Source organism: Pinus tabuliformis, chromosome 4_1 (assembly GCF_031772625.1).
Source record: "Pinus tabuliformis cultivar Carrire ecotype Pingquan chromosome 4_1, CPIR1, whole genome shotgun sequence".
NCBI classification, from domain to species: Eukaryota; Viridiplantae; Streptophyta; class Pinopsida; order Pinales; family Pinaceae; genus Pinus; species Pinus tabuliformis.
The window spans coordinates 501,875,850-501,900,947 of record NC_142303.1 but is presented as its reverse complement, the minus strand read 5'-3'; the positions used below and the strand labels follow the sequence as shown (position 1 = coordinate 501,900,947).

Sequence of the window (25,098 nt, the reverse complement as noted above, 5' to 3'; positions counted from 1 at the left end):
TTACATCCACTTTTGTTATGCCACAATTTGCACCATGTTTTGCACTCACTGTTGTATCCATGTTTGCTTCCAATTTTGCAACCATGTTCACATCCTCTTTTGCATCAAATATTGCATCTATTTTTGCATCCACTTTTATGTCAGGTTTATGCATTGGGTTTTGCATCTCGTTTTGTATCTACTTTTGCATCTACTTACATTATATCCATTTTTTGCATCCAATTTTGTTTTGCCTGTTGCATCAATGTTTGCTTCCACTTTTACATCCATTTTTGCATCTTATTTTGCATATTTTTTGTCTATTGTTACATCCACTTTTGTTGCACCATATCTTGTGCCTACCATTGCAACCACATTTGCTTCCACGTTTGCATCCCCTATTGCATCCACTTTTGTTTCATCCATTTTTGCATATACTTTTGTTTCCGTTGTTGCATCCACATTTGTTTCACCACAATTTGTGCCAAGTTTTACACCTACCATTGGACCCATGTTTGCTTCCACTTTTGCCTTCATGTTTGCATCCAAGTTTGCATTGACAACTGCATCTACTTTTGCATCCACTTTTGTGTCAGGTTTTTCATGTTGTTGTGCATCTACTTATGTTGTATCCACTTTTCATCCAATTTTACTTCTATTGTTTCCCCCATTTCTATGTTCGCTTTTGCATCCCTTTTCCAACACTCATCATATTCTGCATTGATGATATTCCTTATGGCATTGACAATTATGAACAATTCATGACAATGTCAATAATATTGACAATGATGAAAATGAAGATGATGGCGATGACATGAATTGTGATTATGATGATAAAGACGATAGTGGTTACAATGACAATGATGATGATGGCAATGATTATGATGATGACGATGCTAAAGACGTTGGCGAATCTTCCCAATTTTAGATGTTGTCATTGTCATAATCATAAGCATTATCTTTGGTGTCATGATCATCATTTTCATCTAGGTCATCATCAAAAACAATAATGGCATGAATGATGATGATGCATGATTACAACAATGTCGATAGAAATTACATTAATGATGATGATGGGGATGATAAAAATGACAATGACGATGATAATGGTGGTGATGATGATCATCATCGATCATCTGTCAAATATAGAGTTGTTATTTCTCTTACGTATATCAATGTGTCCTAAACAACCCTTTTCTAGCACTGATCACATTTTTTGGGTTGATGATATTTCTTACAACATCTACAATTATGAACAATTGCAAACAATGTCCATAATGATGATGATGATGGCATGAATGGTGATTATGATGATAATGTAATGATGGCAATAACAATGACAAGGATGATGGTGATGATGATGACAATGATTATGACAATGAGAATGACCTTACAATCTTATGGATTCGTGAACAATTACTAGTTTCAATACCATCTTCTAGATACGTATTACTATCATACTTCTAAAATTTTCTGTCTCTCTTGAGGTATCTTACTATAATGGTGTTGTCAACACTAGAAAGATATCTTGTTGTAATGGTGGTTCTAATGTTAGCACTAGCAAAGTTTTTGTTAAATTTTGGTTAAAAAAAACCGATTTATGCAATTATTTTGACAATCTATGTAAAAAAGTAAATAACATCCAATTATTTTGACTGTAGTCCCATTGATTATCATGAATTCACCAGTCTGAAGACCATCTTCTACATACATATTATTATTAAAATTTTTGCATTATATCCCTCTTATATCTTGTGGTAATGGCAATATTAGCACTAGAAAAATATCTTGTTGTAATGGTGATGTTAGTATTAGCACTAAAAAAATCACTAAATTTTGGTAAAAAAAGTTTATCATTTATTTATTTTTAATTTGGGAAATTTTTGTTTTTATATTTTTTGTTTTTAATTCTATTTTTATGAAGTAATATTTTTTTTGGTTGAATTTTGGTAGTAATTAGGTTTTGGTCTAATCATATGTATTAACCATGTTCTTTATGCTACAAGTATAATTGTTGGGACAAAATTGCTCTTTCAAATAAGTTGCAAAAAGCATATAAATGGAAGAATAGCGATGACAACTATTTTCATTATCCAATTGTTCAGTATATCATGTATGAAAATATTCAACATTTTTATAAACAATGGATTAGAGGTGAGTCTGTAATTGTACATAATGTTTGGATGATACATAAAAACAAAGTTTGTTTCATTGATGTGGTTAGGATCTACTTTGGATACGAAACCCTAGGTTTGGAAGTATGCAAATAATGAATTTGGTTTACCTTTGATAACAAATGAAATTTTATTTCTTTTTCCTCGTAAAACCAAGGAAGATATGGCAATAATTCTCGTTAGAAAACTACTTCTTGTTGAAGGTTTATAATTGGTTGCAAAAGTTCAACAACTGGGTATAGAAGTTTTTAGTTGCTATTAAGGAAACAATGTGATTATAGGTTTTAGCAGACATAGATCATTCTTGGTATTTGATTCACTTTGACGATGGCCTCTTCTGACTAATATATGAGATTGTGAATTTGTTGATATTTTTTAGATTACCAAGTAGATATAGTTGTTTATAGGAATTTTGTAAAACCTGAAGTATTGACAAATGGTTTTTCACTGTTAAGCAAATTTAAGTCAAATTGGGTTGCAAAACTTAAGGAGAAAGCAAAAACAATTGTTAGTAGTTGTGAATTGATATAGTCATTAAATAATTCCCAACCATTTTCTTTGTGCTACAAGTCTAATTTTCAAGACAAAATTAATAATTTTGTTCAGTTACAAAGAGCATATAAGTAGAATAATATCAACCGTACTGGAAACTATTTGTAGTGTCCATTAACTATTCAGTATATCATGCGTGAAAATATTTAACATTTTAAAAAACAATGAAAATGACAAGTGAACTTGTAAATATACAGAATGCTTGGATGATACATCCAAGACAAAGTTGCATTCATCAATGTGTTCAAGATCTACCTTGGAATAGAAACCATATGTTTTGGAAGTGTGCAAAAAAATAATTTGATCTACCTTTAAAGATAGTCTAGACGTATGGTAACCTTTTATGACCAATGATTTTTTTTTTCTCATCATCATCATATACATATATATATTAGAAACCAAGGAAGATATGATGATAATCGTTATCAAAAATGACCTATGATAGTGGTGGCGATGGTGAATATGATGACGATGACAATGGCAATGAGGATGATGATTAAATGATGATAACAATGACAACAATACAATGATAGGGACCCTATGCCATTAGGGATTCCCTATATGGGGAAAATATTACCTGCGTGTGGGAAAGTTATTATTGATCACAAAAATGAATAAACTCAGTAGAAAATTTGAATCACCTTCATTACCCATCCAAATATCCTTAATAATTCGAATTTTTATTTAGTGTAGTTTAATATATTTGTGTTAATTAATTCCATAAATTCAACTTAACAAGTTATATTTGTGTGTTAAGCTATATTTGTCTATATTCACAATATGTGACAATTTATACACACATAAATTATTTTCATTTTGTCTCAGTCATAACTTCATATTATTTCTAACCATTTTCAACTAATAGATGAAACTAACCATAGTAACTCTTATCTAACTAACTGAGCTTGTTATTTCCAACCAACAAACCATATTAACTAACATACATTTTAATGACATTAATTGCATCAAGTAATGAGTATACCTATAAGAATATTCAAAACATCAATTTAGATTATGAGTTCTAAACATGGTAATTAAATGACTATTACAACCAAATAACAATGAATCATTTGAAAATGGGACATAATAATTGTCCTTATTTAAACATGAATGACATACCCTGTAAATTATCTAGAAGTCTTCATTTATGTTATCATCTGCATCTATGTCTTCCAATGCTTCCTTGTCAATGTTCATATGTTCTTGCAAGAAATTAATATTACTCTTCCTAAACCATTCTGCTAAAGTAATATTGTGATCATCCTCATCTTCACCTTCGTCATATTCTGTATCAATAAAAGTTGTTTCGTCATCAAAAATATCAGTGTTACCAGATCTATTAATTTGATCTTCATATTGTATATCATCAATATTGCCTTCTTCTTTTTGCCTTTGGAAATTGTTGGTTGTCATGGTGAATTGCCTCATCTAATTTATCATTTTGTGAAAATACACCTCTAGCCCTGCTTGTCCATACTGCTAAAGGAATGTTGTCACCATCATCTAGTTCACAGTCCTCTGGTTGAACATCATCATCTTGAACATCATCATTGATGCCAATTTGTTCAATGTTCCCCGATTCTTGAACTATATTTGGTTGGTCATCATTACTTTTCTCTGTATTGATTGAGGCATCTTCGAATATATGCCTTAATCTTGGATCATAATGAATGACAAATATCCATTTTGGATCCAAAATATCTTCATAGAAAAAATCTGCATGTGAAGAAGATAAATATATTAGATCTCCAGTGGTATCAAATTTTATTATCAATGAGAATGTATATATCCACAATAAAAAATGAATTACAAAATTACATACAACCGTTATTTCTTATATTTCTTATATTGTTTTAGTGAAAAAATACCTGCTCACAATGAATTGGTAGAACATAGGGCTCCTTATCCAGTGGTAGGTATTTTGATGAATCTATAGAAAACAATCCACTATGGATATCATGTCTCCGTGTCCTGTTAAATGCTTCATACCATTTACATTTAAAAATACTACATTTGAAAGAGCGGTAATCTAACTCAATAATTTCTTGTATTTTTCCAACGTATTGAAGATTCCCTTCAATAACATTTTTATCTTTTGAACTTGCTCGACTTGATTGCTTGAAATCAACCATGACACCACAATCGAAGGATCGTCTTTTTGCATCTACTCTTTCTACACGATAATGATGACTGTATGCCCACATTGCAGGATACTTCCTCACTTGTGACAAGCCATTTACTTGAGTGAAATTAAATATGATTGTGCGTAGTTAAATAGTTAACAATGTGATTAATGTATTCAAGCAACATTTTGTAATAATTCAAAATTTACCTTTTTTTCACATCCTCTGCACATGTTGATCTCATCTTCTATTATGTTTGCATCTATTCCTTCCTCATCTATTTGGTTTTGAATTTGTTTAGAAACCCATTCTATTGTGCATTCTTTTCCCCATTGACCGGAAATATTAGTGGGAAGTGGGGTATTCCTTGGGTTTGATATCTTAAATTGTTTCCTTGCTTCTAACACTTCTTTCCTTTTTATATCATACATATCAATCCATTTATTCATGAATTCCATTTGGTAGAGGACAAATTTGTTGAGCACAACACTTTCATCAACACCTATTAAAAATCAACATGTATAATTCAAACTTAAAATATTATTCTTTCAATTCGGGAAGCCCAAAATGATATAGTAAATGATTCTAAAATAACTATAATAATGAATATTTTACATACCAATTACTTCTTGAACACCATTAGTTTGAGGCTTTTCTCCATCTATAATATCAGATGCACGTTCTTGATCCCAAAATTGTGCACCATCTTCAAAATCTTTACCAAGGAATTCACATAGGAAGAAAAATGCTTCATTTAGTACATACCCTTCAGCCATGCAACCCTCTGGATGTGCCTTCTATCGGGCATATCTTTTTAGGTTTTTCATGTATATCTCAAAGAAAAACATCCATCTTGTTGAAATGATACCTGCCATTTCAATGTCATCAACTAGATGTATAAGTAAATGGACCTGTAGGTCCATGAAACTTGTAGAGAGCTCCTTTTCAAATACACATACAATTTCTGTGATTTCTTTCTTCCATTTTGGCACTTCAGACTCATGGATCTCTTTAGAGGTCACCCACCTAATTAGATATTGTCATTAAGTTAGTATGAATTTTTAGTGACATTTAGAATGAGATATAATATATCATTGTATCATATAGAGGAACATTTCATACCATGTAAAACCTTGTAAATATCAAGCGACCACATACCTCGTAAAGGCTGACAATTGACATATGGCATTCCTTAAGTCAGTTGTAAGGCATGAATCCCCTCTTATTGCTAGTGGCATGATATGCTATCAAACCAAATTATTATAGTTCATTAGTATTGATTTATCATAATATATCAAAATAAGTTTTAGTAAGTAAATGATAAGAATAACAATTAATTGATGTTAATACCGTCATAAAATTGTGATAATCATGTGTTTTGAATCCTGTGATATGTCCCTCTACTGTAAAAGCTTTATTCAATGATGATCCATATCCAGTGGTGTTCTTATTGAACGAATCACATTTTTTAGTTGATCTAACTCTTTCCTTTTTAGTATCCATGGAGCTTCTGCATATGATTCATTTTCCTTACTTGGCCACAAATGTCTTCTATCAAATTTGGTACGTGAAAGAGCAATATCCCTCCTTGATGACAAAGTGTCTTTATCTTTGCTAGATATATGTCGAAAAATAGAATCAGGGACATTTTTGAAAACATGCATAGGATCTATTAAATGAGATATTAATAGATCCTTCCAGTAAGGGAGATCATAAAATATGGATTTCCTTTTCATTCCTTTTGGCATTTCAACCATAACTTGTTCTGGTTCCTCAATTGAATGATCATGACGAAAAAAATGGTTCCAAGCTTTTGATTCAGCATCTCCATACATTTTAAGCCAATCAGCTGGACCCATAACCTTGGGAGGAGGTTTATTTTCAATTTTTCCATCAAATTGATTCTTTAGGCGGCTTCTGAACTTATGGTCAGGTGGTAGAAAAACCTTGTTGTTTGCATATATAACTTTGTGTAGATCTTTAGAATATCGCCCCTCAAATTGTTCTGCACATCTTGGACATGCAAAAATCCCTTTTGTTTGTAGCCCTATAATCAATAACTAGCTTACATAAGAAAACAATAATAATGTAATACTTATATACAACTTGAATTGAAAATAGATTATGATGTACTACGAATATGCAAATTATTTGATCTCTTACCAGAACAAACACCAAGTCCTGGGAAATCATGAATTGTCCAACATAGTATGCCATAAAACATGAAGGACCTATTTGATGGAGGACGTGATATGTCATACATTCTTATGCCTTTCCATAACAATTGCATCTCATCAATAAAAGGTGCAATGTAAACATCCATTTTTTTCACTTGATGTTTTCCTGGAACGATGAGAGTTAGCATAAGGTGTTCCTTTCTACCACTCATCCATGGGGGAATATTGTATACTATCAGTCCAACTGGCCAAACACTATAATTTGAGCTTAGGAAAGAGAAAGGGCACACTCCATCCATTGCAAGTCCTAACCTAATACTGTGAGGTTCATCCTTGAATTTTCTTGGCCATTTTTCCTCTATATGTTTCATTGCTTTGGAGTCCATAGGAATTCACATGAATCCATCTTTATTCCTATTCTTTGCATGCCAATCCATCAATTGTGGAAGAGATTTACAACGAAACATCCGTTGTAGTCTAGGAATAATTGGCATGTGTCGTAAAACCTTATTTGGAACCTAATTTTGACTTTCACCTCTTCATAAAGTCTATGGACAACGACTCTATAATGCAAAGGAATTTCAAGTTCTCCCATTCTATGGGAATGTACGAACAACATGCAATTCAACATGTAGTTCACGGGCACTCATGGATAATGTTACTTATAAAGAACAACATATAATCAAAGGTTAGGTTCCATAATGTATAAAGCAAGTGTAACATATTACTTATTTTTATTTTTATTTTTAAAGAGTGAGAAAATCTATCATAACTCAATTATAAAACCAACAGTGAGGATAACCATCACTAACTGTTATCTACTAGGCTAATATAGGTTGACTCATTATTATTATTAAAGAAAAACTATACCACTTATAATTACTTGCTAGTAATTTCACTCTTGCAAGATATTTTGAATCTTCAGTAATTAATCTATTTCTTTACCTTCAAAAAAGGCAAATTCTTAACCAAATAAAAACAAATTTTCATTAAAAAAAGTTGATTAAATCTAACTTTACAACATTGATAAAGCATTACACCATATAAAGAACTTAAAACTCAAAATGAAAAATAAAGTTCAAATAATAATATCAAATCAATTAAACAACATGAAGGGATCTTAATGAAACTAGAAGAGATACCCAATTCCTTGCCTTAATTTTAATGTTATTTTAGAAAAGGTATTTTATTTTCCAATATTTTTCCATTACAAATCTAGGTAATGGGGAGACTTGAACCTCAATAAACTCATGAGATAATTTCATTATGCCAAATTATTTTACGCACCACCACTAAACTTACTCACCGCCGAAAACACAAGGGGAGAAAATCGATGGGATAAATCTTTGAAGGATTTATTTAAATTTCAACGAGCCGGCTGCCGACCAACAAATTCACATTGTAACCTGCATGGTCCCGTATAAGTATTTTGACAGCTTACCGCAGAGAGGGTTTCATTTTTTCGATCAGGGTTTGGTGCTGCTCTCCGATGTTCAACTGCAGAGCTTCGAAGAGAATTTGAAATTCTTCGAACGGCGCGCCGATTCTTCATTCCACGGGTAAAAATATAAATAAAACCCTCAAATTATTCTCTCTGCAGAAGCGCCAGGTTTCATTTTGAAGCTCTTTTTGGACTAGGTTTCAATTGTATTATCTGTTCTTCTGTGTTCAGTGCTTAGTCCGTTTTCGAAGATGGCAGGATCACTACTTGGGAGCCTTCCAGCTCCCAAGGTAAACAACGGGCCACAGTATGATTTTGCTTCGGATCCATGGTTCAGGGATCGGGTAGATCAACACCAGCCCAATTCGGTCGTAAAGGTTAAGCAAATACCCCCTTACGGGAAGCGGGCAGGATTTATCCCTTGCAAGATCGAAGACTTCAGCGATGGGGGCGCCTTCCCAGAGATTCACATTGCCTAATATCCACTGGACATGGGGCGCAAGGAAGAAAGGAAAGACACCAAGATTCTGCCCGTGAGCGTTGATGCGCAAGGCAATATAGCCTTCGACGCCATTGTTAAGTAGAACGAGAATGCATCCAAGGTTGTGTATTCTCAACATAGGGATCTCGTGCCTAAGCTGGGTGACGAGGTTGGTGGGATCCAGAAGATGGACGAAGAGGAGGAGGATAAGGAGATAAACGAAACAACCCTAAGAACAAAGGCAGCCCTGGAAAAGATTGTAAATGTTCGTCTCAGTTCCGCACAGCCGAAGAATGTCCCCCAGCAGTCCTCTGAAGCAACCCATATCAAATACACGCCTTCACAGCAATCAGTGGCTTTTAATTCCGGTGCGAAAGAAAGGATTATTGGTACCTTGGAGATGCAAGGTGGGATTTTCCAGTCTTGCTGATCCTTGACAATCACAGGCCTCGGAGGTGAATGCATAAGGATCCTCTTGCGCTTCTTTTGTGAGAGGTTGGTCGTTGTTAATGCCTCGAGAGAAATTTTATTGGGTGATTTTATACTTGATATGAATGTGAACAACCAAATTAAAATTCTTCTCTTTAGTTACAGAAACGACTTGTTGCCACAACTCTTTCAAGTTTCATGGGTATGTACTTAGCCATGAAATCCAGGGCAAAGCATGTCACAATGCATTTAGTTGTGTCATGCATACAATAGTATTCTCTTAAAATTTGTAATTTTAAAACAGTCCTATTGTTGTAATTTCTGTTTTATGTAATGACTAAAACTGCAAAAGGGTTGAGTGTATTACTGCCCACTTTAATTTCCAAAGTGTTTTAAAAAAAAACACGATTTCAGTTTGGTGCATTTTAGTTCAAAGATTTCCAAATCGTTATCCTTATTATTGGTTGGATGCAAATTTGTTTTGGTAGATATGCTTTTAATGGTTAAATTACTGTATTTATTATATATTTGCTTAAAATTGTATAAATTTTAACTCAGGAGAAGTATTTATATCATAGGTAGGCTAGTGAGCTGGCACTATGTCATCAGAACAATAAAATTAAGATTGTCTAGTGCATCTTAACATATTATGGGGGCTTTAGCAGAAAATTATCTCTCTCTTGAAACTTTGTCGAAATGTTACGAAGTATGAAAAGTTGCTCTCTATACATATATGGAATCCCAGTTTTATCATTTAGGCCAGCATTATGCTTGTGGGTTCATTCTTGCTAGATGCAAATAAATTGATTATCATTTAGGCCAGCATTATGCTTGTGGGTTCATTCTTGCTAGATGCAAATAAATTGAGTATGCGTGCTGTTGATTAAGAATTGGTTAAACACTGTAGTAGGAGAAGCAGTTTGCATTTGACATACTTATAATGCCCAATTGTAATGATATTAGTTTTTTGATCCCATATCAGTAGAAGACAAAATCAATTATCTTCTTGGTCACAATTATTTGTGTAGGTGTGTAAAAGGAGAGAATTTTAATCTTACTGTTATTGCCTCATAACTGCTGAACTTCTTTGCTTGTATTTCAGTGATACTAAGATGTTGAATAAGAAACTGGTTCATTTTGGAATTTAATCTCAACAGAAAAATGAATTTAATCTCAACAGAATCAAAATATTGTACATTTCCCCCAGCTATACATTTGAGTTACATAATCAGCTAATTCCCCAACTGAGATCTGGTTTGCGGGCTTTTAAAGATATCTCAGAATATATAGAAATGGCTGAGTAACTAGCTATTGTTTACATGTTCTATTTTTCCCGTGGGCTGAAAGAGAGACTGATGCCTACTTGTAAAATTTGATCGGACAATGAAGAAGGTCCTATGGGACACTCTCACCCTAAGTCATCTCATTGGGGAACTAACATTTTCCACCCTATGTTGAGCAATAGGCATGATAAAATATCTCATCCATCCTATTGCTTCTTGATCTTCCAAACAATAACCCTCAAGAGTCATGTGGTAGAACACATTGCATCATATGTTTGGGTGAGATTCCTGACTTACCAAAGACAAGGATCAAACACCATAGCATCCTTCCAACTTGTTCTTTCACAGCTTCTTCAAGGGTGTGAGGGTCAACTTGAATAAACCTGTGAATACTTCTTCAGGAGTCTTGTTGTCCAATGATTGATGGGGTACCTGTTTTGAACATATACAACTGCATTAGTTGCTTCCCCCAAAGGAACTTCAACAACTTTTGATCATGGAGCATGGCATGGGCAACTTCTACAATAGACCTGTTCTTCCTTTTGGCTATTCCATTTTGTTTGAGATTATAGGGCACAATCATCTCTTTCGTGATGCCTTCTTGCAAATATTTATGAATTCATTGGAAATGTACTCTCCACCAATGTCAGACCTGAAGATCTTAATTTTCTTTCCAGTTTGATTTTTGACCAAGGCTTTGAAATTCTTGAACAAATCGAAGGCCTCATCCTTATGCTTCATGTAATATATCCATGTCTTCTTTAAAATATCATCAATGAAGATAATGTAGTAGAGATGACCACCAATGTACGGGCATCAGACCACATATCTCGTAATGACTGAGATGGAGGATGTCTTTTGTATTTTTGTCTTGTTCTCACTAGAGGGAAATGGACCCCTTCTCTTCTTTCCACTAGCACATCCAGGACATACTCCATCGTGTTGGGCTTGAACATCAGGAATTCCAAAAACCAATTTCTTCAATTTCGTGAGGACTGATCATCCAATTTAACTGATGGAATCATATATTATTTTGGCCTGCTAGATTTGTTTGGGTTTGAAAATAGGCTTCTAGGCTAAATTTCACACGTCTAACTTCTCTCTGCTAATCATCTGCTGGAACATCATCACATCATGGATAAGTTTTGCATGTGTTAATTTTAGGTATGATCTATGCTTAGAGCAATTTACTTCAATTTTTCATATTAGCCCAATGACAATATTCAGATTAGCAATCGCATCAACATGATAGTAAAGTGCAGATAGAACATAAACATAAACAGTAGAAGACAAGCCAAGAGAAGAGGACACAAGATGTGGCACCAGCCAGGGACAAACCCCAATGTGGGGAACCCTTGATCAATTCTTCTTATAATCTTCAATAGTTCAGCGGAGAGAGAGATAGTACAAATACATAAATCTGAGAGAGAGAGATTGTACAAATACATAAATCTGAGATTTTATGACAGCAGAAGAAGGTACATCATTATGACAGTCTTCAATCATCAAGAGTGCTGAAGCATATCCTGATGCAGAATTCTTCAAATCGCTAGCTGCTCCAGCAATTCTGGTTGCAGGCCAAAACTCCCTTGACTGTGATGAATGGCTAATCTGATCAGTCTCCGAACAATCCTAAGACAGCAGCCCCAAGGTAACCCTTGCTATGGTGCTATGGCCCGTGGCCTAGCACATAGCAACACTGAAGAAAATGTCTTCAAAACATCGCCAACCGAATGCTCAAAGCATCTCTTAAAAGTGCTGTAGACTTCTTGCTGCACTGCTGCAATTCTGGGACTGTTTAGGGCACCAATCACAGTCCCTAACAGTTCATCAAACTAGCCCAGAATTGCTTTCCCTTTCTGCGGCTCTCCTCCAATAAGATGCTGCCCTCCATGCTGCTTTTTTAGAGCAGATTCAAGCCTAACATAAGGACTGTCCACCCTCCAGCAAGTCCTAATCTTGGCCTTCAAGATCAGGGCCTTGGCCTTCCAATCAGCAACTCGGACCCTTATGAAATTTTGAGATCAGGCCTTGTCATTCACTGTAACTTCAAGATCACAACATGACTTAAGTCGCTGAATATGATTGACAACTTCTGGTAAAGTAGATTTATTTGATTCTTTATTTTTGTGTTTAATATGGAACCTATTAGTTCCTTTACCAAAACACCACATCCCCGCAATAGCTCTCAACATAGATATTTTATTACTTCCATTTTGGCTCATTATCAATGAGTAATCTCCTTTAGTGTTCCCTAATGACAATCCTTCAATAAGAGTCATAATGCACTATGGTGTATGCATTATGGTAGGTTTGCAACCAAATTTCCTTAGTGGAGCAACAACTGCATTACTCCCATCTACAGTACTGTAAGAGACAGCCCTGTCAGGAACAGAGTATCGAAGAACTTCTTCTCTACAGAAATAGGCTTTCATATCAGCAGAACTTGGGGTGATAGTGATTGAACTTTTTTGAGCTCTAAAGTCCTGAAATATTTCCTTTTCATATATACTTGTTGGCATTTATGGTGGTGGTGGGGTAGGAAGAAGAACAATCTGCTGAAGAGTTTCATTCCAATTTTTCATCCAATGATGGGAATAAATGGAAGGAGCGTGGTGTAGGAACAGTAAAGTTTCTTAAGCACAAGGATACTACAAAGGTTCGGCTGGTCATGAGGCAATCCAAGACATTGAAAATATGTGCAAACCATTTAAGTATGTAAATTTGTTTGTTTGTTTTTTTTTTGTTTAATTTCCCCCCTGAGATTGTAATAGCTTATCTTACGTCCAAGTTTTAAGAGGCTTTCTGTGCCGAGAATTTGTGTTGATCCTTATTATCTGGATTATATTGTTTTTTTTTTTTTGCCTTGCAGTTCATTCCCCAATGTCACTTCAGGAGCACGCAGGTAGTGATAAAACTTGGGTCTGGCATGCAACTGATTTCTCAGATGGGGAACTGAAGGAAGAACTCTTCTGCATTCGTCTTAGCTCTGTAGACAATGAGCACTGTTCTTAGACTCTTCTAATCCTTGTTATGATCTTTTCTTTCTGTCTTGTATTTTTCTTTGATAAAATCAATGTTTGAGTACCTATATTCTTGGATCATTTCATTGAAGGGTTGATTTTGCATATGTTCTTAGGATGCTTTTGTGTAGATTATAGTGGGTTGGTAAGGGATCCCCCTCCCCAAACACCCTATCAGCATAGTTAAGACTTGAGTTTAGGGTGGCTTTAATTATCTCTGGTAATAGCAAATGATACGGAGGATTGTGCATAACCCACCCCCTTTTTGATTCCAATAAGCAGAGGTGGTCACTATGGTAATCCGATTTCAATTTGTAGTTAGAAAATGGGGTCACAACTTTCCATATTTTTTGTTTTGTTTTGTCTTTTTACATCAAACAATAGTATATTTATTAGAACCATAGTCAACTAAACAAATAGGAAACAATTTATTTGACAGGTGGAAGAAGTGATAGGCTTAGAGCAATTGAATTGTAGGCCATGCTTCTTGACAAATTGATGAACAGATGTCTCCTTACTTGAGATTTAGGTTGGCACCATGGCACCATCTTGTCCATCATTATACACTAATCTTGTCATTATCTTCTTCACTATGAATGACTGGCCTGTTCCCTGCAAATAAATCTGGGCATAGAGGAGCCAATCGAAGAACAGTAATCTCTAGCACAAGACAATATTAATGATCTAAATACCTAATCCTGAAGCTTGAGTTTGATTTTTCTCTACTGGTTTTGAATCTCTGATTGAGAATCTCCCACTCGTCATTATCAAACCTTCTCCTTCATCATTGGCATCAGCTGCACTGCTGAGGTACTTTGGTTGGTTGTCATTGGACTTGGGAGCTTGAAGTTTCAAATGATTATAGTAACAGATAGCGAGAAAAGCCAGTCCACACCCACTCAAGTTTATGACTGTAACCTTTTCATTTATTACAGACAAAGATTATGTTATGAGCAGCCAGTCCTTGACAAGACCAGCAACATTCATAGTCAAGGCTGAAGTCTTTCCTATCAGAAGAAACACTGCAAGATTAAGAGCCAAGGCACAAGCAGAAATGTCATGTAATCCAAATCAAAGGAAGAGACCCTGATTATCAGAAATGGGTATTCTACTATGGCCCAGGGGGTGCTGATAAAAACAAGGCAACAAGGAGCAACAAAGATGTGATGGGATTCAACTTAATCCCTTTTGATTTTCGTGGAATTTGTATGAGAACCAATTAGGTAGTCTCACATGCAACTGCACTTAACTGGAGAATCACCTCCCATGCATTCATCTTGGCCTCCCCATAAGCTGAAATAGTAACTCCAATGGATATGGCCAACATATTGGCCTCGGGCTCACCTTTATAAGCTTCTTTCTTTAGGGAAACCACAATCAAATACACAGCAATGGGAATTAGAGCTTTCAGCATTTGAAATAATGATACTGAGAGGAAAACATAGGCAGAATTTGAAAACCAGAGACCCAAAGAATACACTTATCAATACTATGGGTTCAACGAGCTTGAAGACTCTTACAATAGCAACAGCCAGTGTTGAGTAGAAGCCCATGTGAATCATGGTGGGACTGATCACACTAAAGTTGTCAAGCAATGGCAACTCCAATGGATATGGCTAACATATTGGCCATGGCCTCACCTTTATAAGATTCTTTCTTCAGGGGAACTGCAATCGAATGCATATCAAATGGGCACAAGAGCTTTCAACATTTGAAATATCGATACTTTGAGAGACATGCACCAAGGGCTGCATCATTTAGGATTTGTACTCAGTTTAGGTGTCATATTCAAGGGGAAGTTGTTATGATTTCCACCACTTCATAGATTGTTAGAGTGATGAAACAAAAGAGGCTCCCTCTTGAGGCTAGATTATGTCATTCATATCAGCTGTGTTGTTGATGTCCTAGCTCAGCCAGGTCTTGCCAAAACTCTGTTGAGGTGCAAAATTTATTATAAACTGAAATGTCTTCACAAGAATTGACCTCATAAAATGCCATAATTACAAGATATGCCATACATGGCTGTGATTATGGCTCGCAAGACCCTTAGACTTTGAGCAATGAGGCTCACAACATCACTTACGATTATGCACTCTACAATTCTGTGACCAGCTGAATGTCAAGCAATTGAACCACGATTTAAATCCTATTTTGTCAGCAATAAGTACTATACTTTGTCTTTATTTAGTGTAGAGAACCAAGAACTTATTCTACTCATCTATAGAAGGGACAATGGTTGTTTGCCTATGAGGTATAAGGAAATCCTATCAGATGTTTTGTATTTTCGTATGGAATTGAATCATACTCCTGCACACTGTAACATTCATATATATCAACCTGTAGAGGCTTTAATAACACCTGGTATTCTGGTTAGTGATTTTATTGGACCTCATGTGCATATCCTACATGCACAGGATGGACTATTCATATGTTACAGGGTATTATTCTTATTATTTAGGGTGCACATCTTCAGGTGCTCAAGAACAATTACTAGAACAGTCAGTTAATTCTGCAATTTAAAGGATGAAAAAGGAGGTTATAGGAGTCTAGTTTTGGTTCTCATCCACAATGTCACACTAGTCTGCCTGGGCATGGTTCTCATGGTTTAATAGTGACTTGAGGAGTCATAATACCATAGATCACTAAACACGAACAGCTAAGGTAGCCCAAGGACAATAGCCATCTTTACACATTAATTAACAGGTCTTACATTAATTATCCTAGGGGGTTTTAATACTTCCAAATGCTTAAAAAATAGTTAGCAGAGCATTCACATTACACATTCCAGCAATCTTTTCTATAAACCAACCAAATGCAGTCAGGAGAGCCCTCCTTTTAAACTATACAACCTTATTGTTAGTATGATCAACCTTATTTTAATATATAGTGTGACAGGCAAGTGGAAAACTTTTCTCGCAATTGACTAAGAGACGTCCTGCGAGCTAGACTTGAGACGGAAACCCTCGTCAGAAGTATATGCTTGGCTCTTTTCCAAACAAATGAAGAGTCAATGAGGTTTTGTGTAATCACTTCTGGTATCGTATTGGGTTATTGTTAGAAGCGATAATTGGATTCGGATTCTCATCGAGTGAGTTGTTCTGCTTTCTCAATTTGAGAGGGTTTGTTTGGAGGGAAAAACGAAAGAGGACATACAAGAATAGTGAGGGGAAAGATGCAGAGGAAGAGGATTGAGAACATCGCCAACAGGCAGGCTACATTTTCCAAACGTAGGTGGATTGCTGAAGAAAGCTTACGAGCTCTCGGTGCTCTGCACTGCAGAAGTTGAAATCCTACTATTTTGATTCTAATAATCATGGCTATGCAAACCTCATGAGATTCTTACTAATAACCCCAGTGGTGCAAGCCCTAGTAAGCTCGATGTTGAAAAACTTAGTGTAAAACCTCCAAATCGCTGGTTTTGTTGTAGTGCTTATTGGAGAGTATATAAAAAATTTCACACCTTTTTATGAGATATGGGAGGAAAACATGATAAAGATTTTTAATAAATATAAAATTTCCAAAATGATGCTAGTTACGTGTGATTCTTTTTTCATTGTTTGTGATTATGAAAAATGAAACTCAATGTTTTTTCATTAGTGCATGCATATTTCATTATATAATTGCATATAGAAAAATCATTCCAGAGCCGATAACAATAAAAGTGAAGAATTTATGGTCCAATATTATATTTAAGGGAGATGTTTAAGGATGATGTTTGAATTTTGTTTTTCATTTTAAGACATTTGGAGCAAATATTAGGAAGGACTTTGAGAAAGGATTGTCCTTGATTTTCGAAAATGGAGTTGTTCCTTTCCAGCCATATGCCCCAAGTGACCATCAAAGGGAGAGCTCATATGTTTTTTGGATGTTTTCTTTATAGCCAATTTTTTACACATATCCATAGAGTCCCCATGCCATTGATGTGAATTACTTGTTCGGTTTTTTTTAACCAAAATTTTTAACCAAACAAGAAAAATTAAAAAAATGCCTCAAGATCAAAGACTGAAACAAATACCTATTGACATACCTTTTAAAGTATGGAAAGAACTTGTAAAATCATATGAGAAGTTGGATGCACAAAGAAAAGCCGGCAATGAGAGCATTCAGGTATTGAATTTTTCATTAAACATTATTTAGAATGTATTAATACTTATAAGTATCTTAGACATGTATTTGTGTGAAAATAAATTGAATTGGTTTATGTTTAAGGACAAGGCATCCAAGGCGAGGTTAACCAAGACAAAAGTCACTCATCGTAGTGGCCAGAAAGGTTTAAAAGCACTGATAACAACCTTTGTAAGTATATTAAACATGTGATATTTTTTTAATAAATTTTGTACTAGAAGAAAGTCATTGTTATCTAATTTCTCCCTATTTACTGATTGATAGGAACTAAAATATGGAAGACCTCCAAATCATTTGGAAAAGGAGGTGCTGCAACAAAAGAGATGGGTTGAATTTGTTGTTTGGATGGACTCTATGGTATGTAATCTTAGTTGGATTTCCAATATACTTTTAAACCATATTTTCATTTTATTTTTTAGTACTATTAGATATTACATCTTACCTCATTTTATGGTTAACATTGTATAACAAAAACATGCGCTGTGTTATGTAATTAATACTAACATGTAATATTGATTTTTTTTGTCAGAATGCTATAGGTAATGATTGCCAAGACGATGATCCAAATTATGTTCAACATATATCAGGAGATGATGAGGATGAGGATGAGGATGATGGTGGTGAAGGAGGAGATGATGATGATAGTTGCGGTGTTGGTGATGATGTGGATCAGAGTAATGAGGATGGTCAAGATGATCATGAGGATGATCTTGGTGCTGGTAGCTAGGCATGCACATGCATTGTTTTTTATGAAGAAATTATTATGTAGAATGACATTGTTATGTTTAGATGGGTGTTGTGAATTTACCCTATATCAATGAGACATTTTGATTTTGTAATCATACGATGAGTTTGATTTATGTATGTTGTTAATTTATCGTAGAATAACGATATTCATGAAATATTTTGATTTGTTAATCATATTTGAATTTTAGTTGTTTTGATTAAAAATAATACTGATTTTATTAGTATTATGTTGCTATTTTATACATGTTTTGAAAATTGTTAATGACACATTGTTATTTTTTTGGATGGATGTTGTCAATTTCTCTTAATTTTCTTTACAAATGATTTTGAATTGTGATATCTGCTTTAATGATATTTAGAAACTATCATATATTTCACTATGAATCTATAAAGGGGGTCATATATGTAAAGAAAAATATACTCTATATAAGAAGTCAAATGTGGATGTAACCATGGATGCAAAATTGAAAGTAAAATTGGATGTTAAACTAGGAATTAATACAAAATGCAAACAATTGACATACAAAGTGTTTTAAATTAGAAGTGAAAAATTGTGCAATAGTTGACAAAAAGAAGGGAACAAAACATGGCATACAAAAGGATATCAAATTGGGCAAAAACAAGGACACATAAATGGGCACCAAATTAGATGTAAAAAAAGACAACAACTAGATTTAAAATAAGATGCAAAGTTGAGTGTTAAAAAGAAGCAAAAAATGTTACAAATTAATATGCCAAATGATGATGCAAATAATGGTGTAAATTTGGGATGCAAACTTGGGTGCAAAAAGGGAAAAAAAAAAAGATGTAAGAAAAGACATAAAACATGATGCAAAATGGGGCTGAAAAAAAGGTGAAACCAAGGATGCCATATTGGATGTAAAAAATGATTCCTAATCTCATGCAAATTTAGGCTCGAACTCAGACACAAAATTATATGCAAATGTGGACACAAAATGAGGCAAAAAAAGATGCAAATTTGGATGGTGAAAACGATGTAAAACTAGACACCAAAAAAAATGCAAAATTGGATGAAAAAGTCGGTGTAAATAATGGTGCAACATTGGACACAAGTAGACACAAAAAAATGGTGCAAAAAGGGGCATAACATATCTTAAAATTGGATGCAAAACTTGGTGCAAAAACAAATACAAAATTAGACGTAAAAAATGGCTCTACATTGAATGTACCATTAGACACAAAATAAAATGCAAAGGTGGACACAACACATGACTCAACATAAGATGCAAATATAAATGCAAATTTGGATGCTCAAAATGATGTAACATTAGATGCAAGAGATGGTGTTAAAAATGATGCAAAATTGGATGAAACAAATGACGCAAAATATGGTGCAAAATGAGATGGGAAAAATGGAGACAAATCAAACGTAAATGTGGATGTAAAAAATGGTCCAAAAAAAGATGCAAAAATGGGCACAAAAATGGATGCAAAATTTGGTGCTAAATCAAATTCAACACATGGTGCAAAGATAGGCACCAAAGCTGGTGCAAAAATAGAAGCAAAAACTAGTGTAAGACTAGATGCAAAAACTGATACAAAATGGATGCATAAAAAGACGTTAAATTGGATTCAAAATACAGTGTAAACTTGATGCAAATGATGGTGCAAAAATGGGAGCAAAGAATGACACAAAATAGGAAGCAAAAGAGAATGAAAAATAGATGCAAAAAATGACACAAAACTAGAAGCAAAACCTGTCATAAAATAAGATGCAAATCTTGGTTCAAAATTTGACGCAAAAAATGATGCATAGTTTGGTGTAAAAAATGATGCAAAATCTAGCGTGAAAAAGGATGCAAAATCAGGTGCAAAAAAGGACGCTTTAAAAATTGTACAATAGAGCCAGATTTAGCGCCAGGTTGCTCATCACAATTACAAAAAAAAATGCACTAAAATCTGGCGCAAATCGCTGGTTTTGTTGTAGTGTAAGTAATTTAATCTCTAACTTGCAGGAAAGCAAACTAAATCATACTACATCAAATAATATTTTGATTCCTCACTAATTGAGTCACTTGGCTATAGAAAGGAAATCATAAACAGATGAGTAATATGATATCTAAGTGGCAGAAAAGTAAATAAGCAAAGAAAAACTGAAAGAAATGACAATGCTGGAATTAAAACTTAGTAAATGAATCAGCAGAAAAGAAAAGATGATCTCATGTCAGTAGTCATTAGAACTATGTAATTTTCCTGGGCTGCCTACAAGAACCTGAAAGACAAAGACTGATCAGCTAGCAACCATAAGAAAGCATAAAAGGAAAAGATGAACAACAGTTAGTTATAAACATCAGGAAATATATATACAGGCAACTAATTATAAAAGCAATAACATAATGAAAGAAGGCGAGAAATTATACAGTAGATACAGGGCTTTGGTGTACAGGGGCCCTCTGCAACCTCAGCCAATCAATACTCAGTCACAAATGGAACTCAAGAATGTTGTCTTCTCATATATTAAAGTGCAGTAAAAACATAGAAATAGAGCACGGTACAGTGGCTCGTAAAACACAGTCAAGATTACATATGAAAAGCTAACTATCAAGCGTTTGATAATGCATTATTTATAAGTGAAAATGCTATAACTAATTCCTAGATTCTACGTTGCCAAACAGACACGTAAATCTCCACGGCCTGAGATCTAGCAGTATGGTAATTATGACAAATAAATCCATGGAGTGGTGGCTACTCGATTCAGTTCACGGATTGATCCACAGGTGTTGGCACACCTCTGGAAATTGAGGATCTTGCCATGCAAACCTTCACATGGGCAAAACAAAGCCATGCCACCGCAAAACTCTTGGTTTGGCCCCTCCTTTGACCGTCTTTGACCATGGTTGTTTGTGAGTGATGCAGTTGAACTGAGGGGACATGCTCCATGTACATGTCATTTGCAGCTTGCCCATGTGGCTGGATTCTCCATTGGACACCTGTAACATAGTCTTTAACAAAATGGCTGTGGAAACTTGAGCTGGCTGCGGAAAGTGACAAGTTTCCGCAGCTGCTTGAACAAAAATCTAAATCAAACAGCAATCATAAACATAGTTAGGAAACCATTTCATAAGCTCTTTTTAGACTAATATGCAATGATTTGACAGCTTGGTGGATCAAATAAATGGAAAAGAAGGCTAAAAAGGTATATAGGGAAGATGCAGGTTTGGGACTCAACATACCCCCACTGTGAAGGTGTTGCATGTCCTCATGCAACCAAAATTGAGTCATTCCCCTCTAATCCATATGTTCTGAAGCCTCTGCTAGGACATCTAGCCCTCTTTTCTTCTTCTTTGGTGCTACCACCATCCTGGGTTTCCTTATTAGACATCTAAATTTGAGATTGATCAATTCTCTGCTCAAATTTCTGCACTTTTTCTTTAGTTTCTTGTTTTTCTTTTGCCATAGTCCCCAATGAATCATAGTGTTATCATGAATAATTTTATCTACTTTGCTCTGCTCCTTGAGTGCTTCATTTTCTTGCTTGATATGCCTGTTTAGAACCTCTAATTCAAATACCTCCTGCTTTAAGGATTGAACTTGTGCATCTGGTGTCATGTGGGGCAGAGTGGTACTCGGACCTGCAGCTGATTTTTCTAAAGATTCAAGGTAGTCATATACCTCCTGTTGACTGGGATCTATTTCAGGTGTCTTTCTTGGACCGAGTTCAAAATCTTGTGGATGAGGAGGACTCCTCTCTAGCTCTAGCCGAGAAGGGCTTTCATCAATATGTGGAGGACTAGTTTCAATACTTGGCTGAGGACAAGGTGGACTATGGCCAGCTGGAGGTTTCTCGGGTGTTTCCCCACCCAAGTCAATGAAGTGGGGCTGTTTACTTGTGTTTTACTCCCCTTTCCTCTTAGCCTGGTGCTTCTCCTTAAGTATGGTGGACTAGTACTCCCTTCTTGTATGCTATGTTTCTCTTTTTCATTTTTCTTTGCTATAGCAGCCCGTTCTTGAAGATGCACTAATCTCTCCGACAGTGTTTGATAATCTCCCTCTATGGATGGATCAGGTGATTGGTAGACTTCTTGTATGTTTCTTTTGCCTTTCACTTTTTTCTATTTCTTGTCCTTAGTTCTGTTCTCTTTTTCTTTTTGACCAACTTCTTGAGTTTCTGTAGTAGGAGAGTCTTGGACTATGGCACTCTTTTCTTTTCTCCTACTCTTTCTTGGTGTCTTTGGTGTACTACTTTCAGATGCCTCAGATGGCTCTTGAAAGTAGTTTCTTATCAAGAATTGTTCCCAGGTATCTTTGTTTTTCTTTAGTTGGTCCTCAATGAGAATCTTTACAAGTCCATGATGATATAGATGAGGTTCTATATTTCCTATGTGTTTTTGGACTGTAATACTCATCTTTTTCAAACTCAACAGTAAGAAATAAGGAAAATTAAGAGTTTGACTCTCTAATAAATTCATCAACAGTCTAGCATGGCACATGTACATTGAACCAAAGCGTCCTTCGCAAGTGATAAATTTTTGGATAACTAACAACAGACTGGCCCATTCTTCTTTCAATGCATGAACAAGAATTCCTTTTGTAAACATAGTGGTGTCCATACCTGGGTTTCTTAGCATAATTCTCCATGCCTGTTCGTCCACGCTTTTTTTTTGAACCATCGCTCACCTTCCTGGGGTAAGCCTGTGGCAGCTGCTACTGTTGTTTCAGTGACCGTGAGCTTCAAGTCTCCAATCTCCACCTTTTGGCCATCTAAAGACCGTGCAAAAGCTTTGCTTACCTCTTTATTATAGCCCTTAAAATTTCGGATGAAGTGTAACCATTTGGCTTTCTTCAGCAAATCTTTTGCTTGAGGGTAACCTTCTAAATATTTCAGTCCTTCTGGTTCTGCCCTAAGTAATTTTCCCATTCCTTCCTTTGTTTTGGATTTCAACTGAAAATTCAATTGCGTGTGAGGGTTTAGCAGAGGGAAGGCGGATCGGTTGGAGGAGTGGCTGCAATCGGTAGATGGATAGCAGGTAACAGGAATGCTTCGGGATTACAGGCGGAACAGAGGATGAGCAGCCACAAATGAGTTCACAAGATGAAATGCGGATGTATGTGAAGAGGATGGTCTTAATAGAATGGTAAGGGAATGGAGTGAGGTCGAGATTTTTGATTTAAACCGCTGCGTACGAAATATTACATGTTTTAATGGATGGCTGCGGAAAATGCAGTGGAGAGGAGCCGTAATGGGATAGGTCACATCTCATGAGTACAGGTGGTAAATGAAAGTGCAGTCAACTATGAGTTTAAACCCGAAAATCAATCATGAGACCGTTAAGAAATGAATGCATGGTGTGTGGAATAATATCGTGGAATGGGAGTGGGTAATGGAGCTATCGTAGCGATCATTGCACATAGCAGAGCTTTTATGGTTTGATAACTATGCATAATCATCACTGTAATTGCTATTTGATTAAAAAAATTTGCTCATACCTTTGGAAACCTTGTCATTTTTTCTCATAGCTTTTAACCAACTGCTCTTCCTTGATGTCTTGGAGATGCTCCATGTCTTCAGAGCATATGCTCAATTACACTTTCATTTTCATGATTATTGCACTAACATTTTGACTGTGAATTTGAAAAACAGAGTGGTGGCTACGGAAACTGCTTCTAGCTGCGGAAACTACTACCAACTGTGGAAACTGCACAACACCCTCTTAGCTGAACAAAGATAGTTAGATAATAACTAACTGAGTGAAAATAGTCCTAAAAGGGACCTTTGTTGATGAAATGAAAATGAAATGAGTGGAATTGAGTGAAAGTGAAGCGGAGTGAAGTGAAATGAAAATGAGATGGAGATGGAGTGGAATGGCAAATGAGGTGGAGTGAAGATGGAAAAAGAAGGAGAGAAGAGATTTGTTTTTGGAAAATATAGAGTGTGAGGTGTCCCTGATTTTCACTCTACATTTTCTGTATAAGACCGCCAATATGTGATTGGTTTTCAGTCTTATAATTTTTTATTTTTATTTTTAATTTTTTTTTTTAACTGAATGAAACAAAGGCTAGGCTGGTGGGGAAGAAGAATTCTTCTTCACCAGCCTTATTGTACAATTCTCTTGAAACATTTTGACAAATTCCTCTTTTGAGAGTGGCTTATGATAAATTTTTAATCGGTGACCATTCACAATGAGAGGAGTTTGAAATTCATCAATGGTCTTGATTCTTACTGCTCCATTGCTAAAGACTTTGTCAATTTCATATGGCCCAAGCCAATGAGTCTGAAATTTACCTTTGAAGTCTTTAAACTTGGAATCAAACAGTAGTGCCCAATCTCCCTCTTGAAACTTTTTCTCTTTGATGTATCTGCCATGCCACTTAGCTCTTTGATGTTGAACTAGATCAGTTCTTAGAATTTCTTCTTGTCTGATCTCATCTAGCTCATTCAGCTGTTCCATTCTGTGCTTTTGGGCTTCTGATAGATTCATCCCCAACTGAACTGCCATCTTGGAAGTCTTGACTTGAAATTCAATGGGGAGCAAGACTTCTTTCCCATAAACAAGTTCATAGGGAGAATGCCCTGTTGTGTTCCTCCAGGTAGTTCTGTAGGCC

General features: G+C 35.3%; 1 protein-coding gene and 1 pseudogene across 1 annotated transcript; both read left to right on the top strand.

Annotated features, from left to right (window-relative positions):
- Window positions 1–8,316: 8,316 nt before the first annotated feature.
- On the top strand, window positions 8,317–9,357 carry LOC149176734 (SNW/SKI-interacting protein A pseudogene; annotated as a pseudogene).
- A 7,992-nt stretch (window positions 9,358–17,349) lies between these two features.
- LOC149176733 (uncharacterized) lies at window positions 17,350–18,774 on the top strand. The gene is made up of 3 exons (XM_089423168.1): window positions 17,350–17,958; window positions 18,052–18,144; window positions 18,317–18,774. The coding sequence occupies exons 1-3, from the start codon at window positions 17,830–17,832 to the stop codon at window positions 18,512–18,514; spliced, it is 420 nt and encodes a 139-aa protein (XP_089279294.1). The 5' UTR covers window positions 17,350–17,829; the 3' UTR covers window positions 18,515–18,774.
- The last annotated feature ends 6,324 nt before the right edge of the window (window positions 18,775–25,098 follow it).